We start from the raw sequence: 13,097 nt of genomic DNA on the forward strand, positions 1-13,097 counted from the left end.
ATAGCGACATCCATTTTCAACAAGATTACTCTATCTTCCCAGTTTGGCTCCTAGGCTTTTCATGGGATGAGGGAGCCTGGGATAAGCCCTTCCGCCTGCAGTTCCCCTGACGCAGGGTGCCGTCTGCAGAAGCGAGCTGCTCAGCCCTGCCAAGCATCCACTGACTCACTGGATGACGACTTAGCAGCCCACAATGACTATACCAGTGAGCAATTAGAAGGTTTAAATAATTATAATCAAGTGTTAAAGTAATCAGGATTGAATAATTGCAATCCGAAAATGATGGAGAAATTAGCCTAGCTGCCAGAGCTTAAACTAAACCACGTGCTCTCAGCAAGAGAGCAGTTACATGTAGTTTGGTTTTGTTCTGGTCAGATTTAATGTAACAGAACTGTGTTTTTTTTTTGTTTTTTTTAGTTTACTTTTTGTTTTTTTTAAGCAGAGCTATAACTAGTGGTTTTTCTTCTTCTTCTTCTTCTTCTTCTTTTTTTTCTTTTCTCTGTCTTAATGAAAAAGACTCACAAAATGTAGTCATTATTTAAGTGTTATTCGTTAATTATAGTCCATTTTATTCTGACAAATATTACATATAATTTTAGTCAATGAAAATAACATTTTAGCAGGCAATAATGTCCTGTAACAGATCAAACATGGCATTTCTAATTAACATTTAAAGGATAGCCTATATAAAAAGATATATCAACATAAAATGCAACCTGTAAGTGTTGCTGAATTGAAAACAAGTGAAAGTGTGCAATATTAAATTTAAATGGATATTTTTTATGATAAAATGATCAAAAGTGACAATACAAATCTATAATCTTACAACAGATTTCCATTTCAAATAAATGCTGTTCTTTTGAAGGTTCTATTCATTCAAACCTGAACAAAATGTATCACAGTTTCAAAAAAAAAAAAAAAAAAAAAAAAATTCAGGAAGCAACAATGAACATTAATAACAATTTTCAACATTGAAAACACTTATTTCTTGAGCAGCAAATCAGCATATTATAATGATTTCTGAACAATGGTCATGTGGCACTGAAGACTGGAGTAATGATGCTGAAAAGTCAGCTTTGCAATCACAGGAATTTGTAAAATACATTGAAATAAAATGGTTTTATTTTTTTATATATATATTTTTTTAAATCACAATATTATTGATTTAATGTTTTCAATTGCTTTGGTGAGCACAAGAGACTTGTTAATGTCTCTTGTCAAAAAATGTGAAATATCTTACTGACACCAAAACTTTTAAATGGCAGTGTTAAGTATCCAGTGATTGATAAGACTGTTTAGGAATGTACTATATCACATGCAACCATATATGTATGACATTCTGACTAGAATTTGCTTTCTAGAATTCTCCTTCTAGATGTGAGTTCTAAGTTGTGTTCTGCTTCATTCAGTTCATTACATCAAATATTTCATTAATTAAAATGAAATATTTCATTTTCATTTGAATATGAAATGCCCACACCCCCTCCCCTCCCCTCCCCTCCCCGTTTGTAATCAAAGATGAGACGTCAACATATTAGCAACTTCATTGAACAGATTAACACTGACCCCTGTGTGTCACTACTGCTGACCAAAACTCTGCTATGCAGTAGCAATACACACATTCAAAATGCTCATTCCAGCAATGAATTAGAGAAATAAAAATAAATAAAAAATAAATAAGAAGATCTAACTAAATAAATAATCATTCATAATACCTTCGGTCAGTTTGTATAGCGAGTTGACTACAGTAAACACAGTGTGATACAGAGGTTCTCACAGCGCTGAGTGAAATGGCCATATAACACGCTTTAGCAGTGAAAGATTGAGCCCAGGCGACACAGTAAAGGTTAACTACTTAATTCCAGTGATTAGTCCACGCAGAGTTCAAGGCGCTCTGCCAAAAGCCTTCATTTAGCAGCTACATGCACCACCTCCACATTCTCTCAACAGCCAAAACCCAGAGACTGCTGGCAAACAAAGGTAACATCAGGTATGTGAAGTACCCAGGTGGGTATAGGCCGTCTCCACCATCCTGTTCAAGGCCAGATCACGATCAGTGTCTCATAACTCCTCTAAAAGAGGCTATAATACTTTACCTAAGATGTTTTATTCAAACCTGAGCATGCACAAATGTCATCAAACAGCAGAAATGAGATAGAATCCACCACAGCCTCTGAGGTTAAAGCAAGGCATCAAAAAGCATGTGACTATCTGGTCCACAGAGAAAGACGGTTATAAAAGGTTTGTCGATGTATGGATTTTCTTCCTCGCCTGTACGAATCGAGGTGGGCGGCCTTTGTCCAGATGATATCTTTTCACTTAATGAACAGAGATGAGCAGAAAAGATGGCTGTGGATATTCAGTATACACGCTGCCATTACCTGACAGCGTGAATAAAATTGTCTCCGTGTACAGTTGGTTGAGTCTGGCTTTTTTTCACCCCTGTAATCTCACTTTTCCTCATTGACGAGACTATAAGACCGCGCTCGCTCCTGCCTCTTCCACACAGCAGAAAAAAAAAAAACGGTTTACACAGCGCTCATTGTGTATTCCCACAACATCCCGAGGAGGACAGATGAGGACGGCATGCAGATTCCTCATCCCAAGCCCTGGTGTCACTTAGGAAGAAGATTCAGAGCAGAGGGACAAAGTGTGCCTATGTTTGTTTGTGTTCTTGTTACCACCGAGGGATGTGGGATTTACACCTCAAACAACTCTCGCCGCGACCAGACCCTATAAGTCACTGCAAAGGTGCTCTGGTGTTGTCACACCTCTGCCACACTGGCTCATTACACCTCCTGGAGCTGTATATCATATGTTCTGTGTGTGTTTGTGTGTGTGTGCGTGTGAGAGAGAGAGAGAGCGAGAAAGAGAGAGCAGAGATGCTGCGAGGGGTATTAAGACATGGCAATCGGAGAGAGAAATAAAATGCCAGCAGTTATTTATTTAAATGCTGGCCAGTATACATATTTAATGATTCAAGAGCACCTGCTGAAAGGCAGATGGAAAAGGCCTTTTGTCTGTAATTGCGATTGTACAGTGACCTCGTGTTGTAATGGAAATATGCTTAGCTCAAGAAATGCTCTTCTGTCAAGTTAAAACTTTTCACACACATAGCAATCACACGCACACGCACACGCACACGCACATTACAGTTCCTGCTCCAGCCTACAGGGGGGGGGGCTGCTGAGTATGGACTTAAACACACACATGTAGGTCCCCACTTGGTAAAGAAATGTAAAGAACTTCACCATAACATTTTTTTACTTGATTTTAACTTGTTTTAAAGCATGACCAACAGGGGACTTGAAAAATTAGCCCACTTGGCTCGGTGGTCCCCTGTTGGTGAGTGTGTAACGGCACCAAGGTCCCCTATTAGACAGGTAGACAAGTACACACACACACACATATACAAGCAGACCTTATTAATGGGGACGAAGACAACAACACAGAGCTATAGACAAGCTGTCGGGCTGGTCCGAGAGGTGTTAATGTGATCCCACAGCTCAGCTGGACGCTGTGCAGGGTTCTGGTGTTTTATTACAGCACTGTGCGGAGAGAGAGAGACACTGAGATAGACAGAGAGACAACAGACTTTGCTCAGCTCACCTAGCAATGGTACAATGGCTTTAAAGGCCCGCAGGACCCACAGCTCTTGGGTGAAATAACACATTGAATAAGAGGCATGAAATAGAAAGTACAGAACAAATTGTACTGAATTTAATGGTGAGGCAATGAGAAAAAGAGGAGCTCTGACTTGTGCTGAAGGATTCTTGGATGTTTATTGATAATATTGCACTGATATGTAAACCACTTTGAGATATTTATTTTGATAACAGTAAAACGGAGCAGGAGTTGGTCAGTGGTTAAGCTCATGCAAACAATATGAATTTGGATCTAGGCTTTCACTTCGTCATAGTCCAATCCTGCTGCCCACATTATTTACAGCTTGATCTAATTAGTATTTGTAGGTATTTGTACCATTTATACATACATGTTTATACAATTGGATATACAGTTTAATACTGGACATATTGACAGCATCTAAGAATAAGAGTATGCACAGCTGTAGAAACAGAACATTATTTTTTTTTAATAAATGAATATTTCAGCAACAATTAAATTGATTAAAGTAACAGCAAATAAATTTATAAAGCTACAAAAGATTGCTATTTCAAATAGTTTTTTTTTAAAACATTCTATTTGTCAAAGAATCCAGAAAAAAAGTACAACTGTTTTTACAACAATATTAAGTAGCACAACTGTTTTCAACATCGATAACAAAAATAAATTCAGCAAATTAGAATGAGTTCTGATTATGTGACACTGAAGACTGTGTCTATTAAATGTGAATACCTGTGATTACTAATGAGATCACATTGTCATTACCTGTCCTATCTTCACCAGCCCTATCCATAAAAGTGGTTCAAAAAGGACGACAATCCATTCATCTCTCCTTCTGCATCACCAATGACACAATCCCAATCACAGGTCAGATCAAGAGCTTCAGATGGATGCAGTGGCCAGTGGTGATGATCAGCATCTCATTACCTCAGTTACTGATAAGTCCACTAATGCCCTCGTTAGTGCCCACTCGTCGGGCCTTCAATCACACGCAACTGCTCGATATCCATTACAACCTGCGCTGCCTCCTTCCTAACCTGAGCAAATGCAGATTAACACACAAGACAGTCTCAGATCAGACTGTGTGCTGGCAGGGGTAAATCGTGAGGGGATCAGGAGGTGGACCTTTGATCTGCTAAAAATCCCCTCGTCTGATAGAAGCAAGGAACGAAGTTGTGTGATGCACCATAAGCATGTAATGGAATGGAAGGACCGGCTCATACTTCACAGCAGTATCCTGGACCCACTGGTTATAATCTTGTAACATTTATGATCACTTTAAGATTATCACACCAAACATTAAAGAGAGAAGCTAAAGTCCAATTTCCAGGTCAATACAAATACTGACACATCACATCTTAAAGGGATAGATCATACACAAATTAAAATGGTGTCATAATTGACTCACCCTCATGTCGTTCCAAACCTGTATGACTTTCTTTCTACTGAGAAACATGGAAGAACACAATTTAGAGACATTTCCATGCTATGAAAGTCAATGTTTTGTGCAAAATTTCTTCTTTTGTGTTCTGCAGAACAAAAGATACAAAAAAAAAAAAAAAAAGTTTAGAATGACATGAAGATGAGTAAATGACAGTTTTCATTTTTGGGGTGAACAATACATTCAATAATAAAAAAGGTAAGAGCCAAAAAGGAGTTAACAGATGAAGTTAGTCAGACTTATGAATAGCTATATCTATAACCACAACAAATTTTCCAAATGCTAGTCTAATACATCTTATCACATCAATACATCAATCCAGAATATGCAGTTTCAAGTGTGAATGTCTATTTTAATTGCCTCACGCAAAACTCAAAGTCTCAAACAAGCAAATCCATGATTATTTCATTTTCATAAGCACTCACTATATTTGTATGCATTTGTTTCCAAAATAACTGATTAAAACGCACACACACACACACACACACACACACGCACACACACCTCTGTAACCTTACTCTCACAAGTTGTGTAAAATCATCCAATCAGGATATAATTTACTTGATAAAGTGCTTTCCAGATTTGTATTCAACATGCATCAGATGCAAAATGTCTGTGGGTGGTTCGTAGGCATGCAGTCTGAGGCTAGGTGACTGGTAAACAGGTTCAGTTACCTGAAAGTGAGAAGCTGTAGCATTTTTCAGAGCACCAGAAACACAGAGCAGAACAGCTGAGAGTTAGAGCTGTAACCCTCCAGAGTGGATCAGTGGGAGGAATATAGATAATTCATGAGGTGTCAAGAAGGTTGAACAGGGCAAGTACTGTTCTGTGGTCTAACTTGCACCACTCAGTACAGACTGTGACCAGGAGCGAATGAACCAGAGAACTGCTCATTGTGCGCATATATTACGATTGTAGCAATACAAAAGGTCGTACTTGTTGTGATCAACCATAGTTTCATCAAGAAATCTTCTGAAACAATCATTGAGATAGTGTTTTCCACAGAGATTATCTCTCCTTGGAAAAGGAGTAGTAAAACAGTTGGGACATTGTCAGTGGATTCCCAACAATGTGTCATGGTGGCAAAAAAAAACTAAGTGGCAGTTAACAGCAAATCCCATCACAGGCAGCACAGAGAACATGAATCGATTGTCCGTTTCAGGGATTCACTGCACCTTACATTCAAACTGTCACAATATTTTTCTTTTCTCCATAGCTATAGGGCACACTTACAAATGCCACTAAAGCATTTTCAGAAACCTGCATTTCTACAGTGTCCCTCGACTGTAAAACGGCTATTTTATTTTGGAATTAGAGAAGTGTAGCTTTAACGCGGACCAACGTTAGATTTATATCCCTTCTTAGCTCCAGTCATTGTGCTCAGTGAAACTAATCCACTCTGGCTTTCATTACAAAATGACAGAGCGCTACTAATTAATATTTGATAGCAAAGTTATTCATATTTAATATTGTAATGTAATTAATAATAACATAATGAATATTTCAGGGTTAAGTTGTAGGCTCGCATTTAATGAAGCGTTGGAGAATAATACTGTGCTCACACGCTTATTTACATGGATGCATTATTGCTTAATTTGTGTTGAATGGAGAAAATGAGAGATAATAATATGGGTTTAAACTCAAAATGGAGGCATGCCTTTATGTAGGCCAAATCTGTGCTGGTAAATGTCCCTTTAATTTCCTCCCTCCCCCTTAAAAAAAAATATGTCCCAAAATCATAGAATGAGCAGTTATTCTGGCTTTAACGCTGAAATCAGCTTCACAGTACACTGGACATCAGCATAAAGAAGACATGTGTCAAATCAACTTTGCTTGAGCAAAACACAATTTCTTGATATATCTTTCTATAATAAAAGTAACAGGGAATGTCTAAAGTCTGGCTGATGGCTTTCCAGTTCATGCACACTATCTATCAAGTGTTGTCATTCCCTCCTGTAAAGCAAACAAATGTCCACAGACACATTTTCTTTTGTGAATAAAGAATCAATGCCATTCTCTTGTATTCATTTCCAGTGATCTTGTTCTTTAGCTCGGATTTCTAAATACGAATCGCATATTATCCATTCTCTTTATGCTACAAACACACAGTCCCATCACTGATAAGAGCACATCATGGTAAGACAAGACATCACACAGCAGTGCTATTCATTTTTGTAGAGTACATCTGCACTCCAAAGAAAATAATGATGTCCATTGTGATTAGCCATCAAAACACACTGCAGCTAAAAGAGGGGGAACAAAGCCATGTGTGAGATAGCATCTAACTGGCATATGCTGTAATAAAACTGACAATACTTTAAGTAAACACATCCATGTCACTCTTTGTTGGGCAAAGACTACAATTTGTTCTGTTCTGCCCATCACTGTTATGAATGTTTATATAAAAATGTCCTGCATTCAAATGTAATACAACTACAACTTAGTTAGAAATCCCATGTGCAATCCATATTAAGGATATAATGGATTTATAGCTAAATAATACAGTGGTCATTTTGTTTCATGTCCGAAATCATTTATTTGTGGTAAAAGCTTATGAATGCAAAACAGGAGACCGGGACTAGTTGTTACACTGGGATGCAGTGCTATTTCTCAGTAAGGTTTTACTTAATAGTCCAATTGCGCAAAATAGATAACATATCATTTTTGCAAATTATATCCTACAAACCAAAATTCATACAAATAAATGTTTTTTAAATGTGACAAATATTATAAATTATTTTTGATGGCATTTAGATTTATCACATTTGAACTGTTTCTGATTCATTTGACTAAAAAGTCTGTTTAATGGAAGGTTGTTAAAACTTACCCCGTGTAGTGTACTAATGTGTACTATGCAAGGTGTACCAAATTTAGACTAGTTAGGTACACAACTTACTTTTACACAAACTTTTATTGAACAAGGTGGCATTATATTGATCAAAAGTGACAGCATAGACTTGTTACAGAAAATGTCTACTGCAAATGTCTACTGTTTTTCAGTAGCTGAAATTCAGCTTTGCAATCACAGGAATAAATATAAAAATGTTACTATACTTATTGTAATGATCTTTCACAATGTTACTGTTTTTACTGTATTTTTTTCACCAAATAAAGGCAGACTCAGACCCAAATAAAGGTCAGATCTTTCAAAAACATGTTCAAAATATTACCGACCACAAACTTTTGAATGGTAGTGTACAGTAAGTGTCTACACAGAAATTGACTTTCAAACAAACCCTTAGAATTACTATTAGAGTAAAGAGTGTGACAGCTAGCCCTGGATTCCCCTATAATTCCACAACCATCTACAGTCTTGTTAAAGGAGTTTGCCGTGTGTGTGCCGCACCTTTCAGAACCAGGTGATGGTGAGCTGTATTTCCAGTGAGTCAGACCACCGAGACCATGTGAAACAGTGAGAAGCGTGCTGTCATCTACCGTAGCTAACTCTTCCTCTGCCTTCCTCAGTCTCTCTCTCTTTCTCTCCCTCTACTGTCTCTCTTAGCCCTGCCATGCCCACTTCTACACGTATGCTAATCGTCTCCTCCGACTGGCAGCTGGTGCTCAAGGGGAGTTCGGGCACTGACAAGACAGGAGCCGGGTGTATAATTAAACATCAGACCGACACGTAATAAAAGCTAAAGGATGAAATGAGTGTAATCTCGGCCTGAGGTTCCTCGGTAATCAGCCCACAACCACATGCCTGGCAGAGATGGCAGGAAAAGGAAAAAAATAAAAAAAACATGCTGATTCGAATGACCCATTTGAATCACACACCTCCCACTCTTTATTTGATTCATTTTTTAATTAGAGAGACAGAGTGAGGGAGGATCGCAGATCTTAGGTGATGGAGTGAGGCGGTGAGAGAGAGGAGCAGCGTTCAATCTCTTCTAACAGCATGGCTTCCTATCTCGCTGCAACATGGAACTTATCTGAGCTCTGCAAGCCATTCTCTTGAGCACTTAACCTTGTGGTTTGTTAAAAAAAAAAAAAAAAAAAAAACAGCAATAAAAATGAAGCTCAATCAATACTGGACCAACCAATGAAGTTGAGTACAGACTGCACCCCTTATGTCCAACCATTCACCTCCACTCTCCATGCATTGTCCTCCTACAGACAATCATTCTGCTCACCGGCACAAATACAGTACTCCATGACCTTAAATACAGCACAACACATTAGAGAAGAGCAGAACGGCACATCACCGTTTGAGCGCTCCCAGCAGTCTCCATCACACACAGAGAGCCCTACAGCATTGTGAAAGTGTCAGTCTGAAAGCATCATATTCATTTGCCCCTTATACCTTGGAGATCATCACGGGGGGCCCATTTGTTGTGTTTGTTTATGCATTTCTGCTGATCAAAAGCTACGTCAGAATCCACCAAAGGCTGCTTAATTGCAGCTCTTGAAAAATGTATGCTGCTCTTAAGGACTTTTTTGTGTCACGCCGATATTGGGAAAACACAGGTGTAAAGGCCACATGAGAGCACATGTTTTATTCACATGCCTGAGTGACAGGAGGGGGGAGAGCAGAAACAGTAGAGAATTCAAGCGAGAGGCCTTAATTAGCTGAGGTCCTGCCAAATTTTGGACACACAAAGGATGTTATTTTCCACCTCACTGATGGTGGAGATGGTGTTCATTTGGTGCAGTGAAGCTAATGCAACCTTACAGAAAACTTTTTTTTTTTATTATTAAAAGTTGTTTTTATTAGAAAAATAAATAAATAAAATTATAACTGTATATATACATATACACATATACATACATACATACATACATATATATATATATATATATATATATATATGTCTTAAGAGAATTTTCGATTAACAACTAATTACTATGAAAGGTCAAATCAACCTTATAAAAATTTGTTGTCAATGCAAGGTAGTAATATGAAAGATTCATCTTGTTTGAATAAAAAAATAAATTATATTTTGAGGAACGAGCATTGTCTTGTTGGCTACGGTAATGTGCAAGTGGTTGGACAAGCATAGTGCCAGGTTGGGCTCCCGAGGTTCACGCTTGCAGTGATCTGTGAACAAGCTGCTTTGGCCTGCTCATACTGCAGTCCTCTCAGGACCCAGAGCTCTCTGCACAGGTCCGGTGCCAGGTCACTCTCCTATCCCCTAATTATCGCCATACCACTTCACCTCTCTGCATACACACATATGCATGCAGCACGCTGCACATTACAGCTATACAATTATATTTGGGGCAACCCTTCATACTATATGCGTTGCAGAACTTTCTCAGACGCTGTGAAATACAACACCATGCATAAATTAGCATTCAGAGCTGTATTCTCCTAATTGAACTGTAAAAGATGGAAAGCGTGCGAGAGTCAGCAATGCCAACCTTGCCCTCTTCTTCACGGCAATTATTGCTCCTTCACAAAATGTCAAACGAAAAGGCATTGAGGCAGCAGAATTAATGTTTCCACATGATAAGTAAGCTTAATATTCAGCCGACAATTAGACTACTCACCCTGCCAACCAGAATTGGATCGGGTCCAGAGAACTCCTCCAACACAAACATTTGATTCCAAACCCATCCTCTCTTGGCACGACTGAGGATTCTTTGTCCTTCGCTTGGCCGGTTTCGCGGGATCATGGCTGATGCCGTTTGTAAACTTTGTGACTGATTGTTTAACGAAGCCATGGAAGAGTACGGCACACAAGTAATCCATACTAGCAGGAGAGAAGTCCATAGATCTCGCTGCATCTCCTCTCCTCGTTTTAGCATTTTTGTAATATTTTCTTTTAGCCTTTTTTTTTCTTTTGCTTCCCCTCCAAAATTCAGGGGCTGACCAGCTGACAAACAGCTGAATGGTTACTCTTTTGTTCTACGTATCCCCCAGGTTGAGTTCATGTTGTGAGGAGGGTCACGGATGTACTCTGATCTGTCTCCAGAACACAGAGAAGGAAGGCGCACTGCAAAATGTGACATCCATTAGTTGGTTCATCAACGTAAGAGATCTAGAGGGGAGAGACAAATGCAGACTTACAGGAAGTGCATGTAAATAAAACTGACAAGCTTGAGGAGTGAAGTCTCAAGGTCAGTTTGATATGACATCAGAATGCCAAATAAACAAGTCAGAGCACATCTGTCTTCTATAGGAGTATGTAGTACAACGCAAACATTTTTACTCTCTGAGCTGGAAACATATAAAATCAAGCCAATTAATGTTTCAGATTGCAATGCTTGTTATATGAAAACAGTCATCCTACAGTAATTTTGAGGTATAAAAAGAAAATAATTTCCGACACATGACTGCAGCATAAAGTATAAATGCTTGAAAATCACAGGGTAGATAAGAAAAACAGTATCTCATCATGCTCATGAGCTGCTTTCATTTCCCAAAACCAATTGCTTTCAATGCCCTTGACATATTATCACAATACGGTATAATTTAGAGTTTGCAGAATGGTTAAAAAAAACAGGATTTATATATCTGAAAACATAACATACATGATATAACTATTTTTAACAATTTACTCTGCAATGCTTATAAGAAGAGAGTCTGTACTTACACATTTTGTTTTATTATTATTTTTTGCAATTTGTTCATGCTGTTTGTGCAAGTCCTTTTTTTTTCTTTCTTGGTTGACCATACAAAAATCATAATCTGCATTTCACTAAACCGGATTATTTAGCTGAATGGTTTCAAGCAGCACCCTCCGGAGAACTCTGTTATCTATTATTTCATATGTTCCCAGGCATCAATAGGCACCAGTAAGAAGGTTAAGATAAATTCAGTCTTTAATGCAGTACACAGCAGACAAGTACATGTTTGTTTTCTGAAAGAGTTGTGCACACAATTAATTTAAATAATTGACCTGTTTGCTAGTAAGCAAGCCACACATTTGAAACATGCACCGCTTAGTCTTCCTTCCACAGTGTAACTTAAGCGAGCAGTAAAGCTTTATTGCACTCTAACAGAGACTCGGCGAGCAAAGACGATGCTTAAATCACTGGCGGTTTCAGCACCACCATGAGTGGACAGCTCCTCACACAAAAAAAGTCGCTTACAATATTTATGGTCGCTTTCTGCCTCTTTCGAATGAGTAAGAGAAGCATGATTTCGATACTTAAAAGCAGAAAATTATACTCTAGAAGCAGTAGAGAACTGCAAAACACACATGGCACGACGAGTTGACCAAGTTGATTAACCAAGACGTTCGCAGACCACGTTCTTCTGTAAAGTGAACACAATTAATTCGATGCACGACATTCCTGAACGATGCAAAACAAATGATGGACAACGGGAGCTTATGGTCTGGTCAGCAGGCTGTCAATCTGTCTCGCTTTCGGATCAATCACTGTAGCGCAAACAGCATCAAACGAAACATCCAGTATTTCTGGCGAGTAAAAATGCACGCGCCTTCCGCCAAACGACATATACTGTGTCAAACCTCTCCTCCGCCTGTTAATAAGTCTTTAGTACTTACTGTATATCATCCGGACGTCCGTTCCATGTCATTCACAGGGGATAGAACATATCAGAGAGGAAAATAAAAAGACGTGACTTGTTTCGCAATATTGCTGGTACTTGTCTTTTTTGTAAATTATCTGTCAAATGAATATAGTCAAGAAAATAATAAGGAGAATAAGTTGATAGACGCGGTTGGGAACAATTAGGATCCGCAGAGTTTAGTGGCTTGGCGTTGACAGGGTGTCGGTGAGCTCCGGCAAGCCCGCTCGCTGAGTGGAGGAGTGAGGAGAGATGGACGAGAGGTGTTTGGTGGGAAGAGCCTCCCCTCTGTCGCGCTCATTGGGCTGATAAAGAGGCAGGTCCTCAGCCCTGGCAATGAATGCACGCGCCCTACCTTGGGAATACTGAACTTTTATGTCAGTGCGATGATGTTTTTCCCTACCTTTATCAAACGCATTCGGCTAACAAAGCATCCATACGTGTGACGCGTCTGGACACTTGTGCTACGGTCCTCTTTTTTTTCCGTCTCATTCCAGCTCGTGCATGGAATGCAATGAGATTTGACATACTGTTTAAGCATCTCATCGCCACAATTAA

General features: G+C 38.9%; 1 protein-coding gene across 1 annotated transcript in view; it reads right to left on the reverse strand.

The window, feature by feature from the left end:
- The window catches only part of cdh8 (cadherin 8), a 91,222-nt gene extending 78,438 nt beyond the window's left edge, over window positions 1-12,784 (reverse strand). Inside the window, exons 1-2 of the mRNA XM_084403620.1 lie at window positions 12,517-12,784; window positions 10,553-11,043 (exon numbers count right to left, since the gene is read on the reverse strand). Of these exons, the coding sequence (XP_084259746.1) occupies window positions 10,553-10,810 (258 nt within the window). The 5' untranslated portion in view covers window positions 10,811-11,043; window positions 12,517-12,784. The remainder of the gene's footprint in view (window positions 1-10,552; window positions 11,044-12,516) is intronic.
- Window positions 12,785-13,097: the final 313 nt, after the last annotated feature.

Source organism: Rutilus rutilus (genome assembly GCF_951802725.1).
Source record: "Rutilus rutilus genome assembly, chromosome: 3".
Taxonomy (NCBI): domain Eukaryota; kingdom Metazoa; phylum Chordata; class Actinopteri; order Cypriniformes; family Leuciscidae; genus Rutilus; species Rutilus rutilus.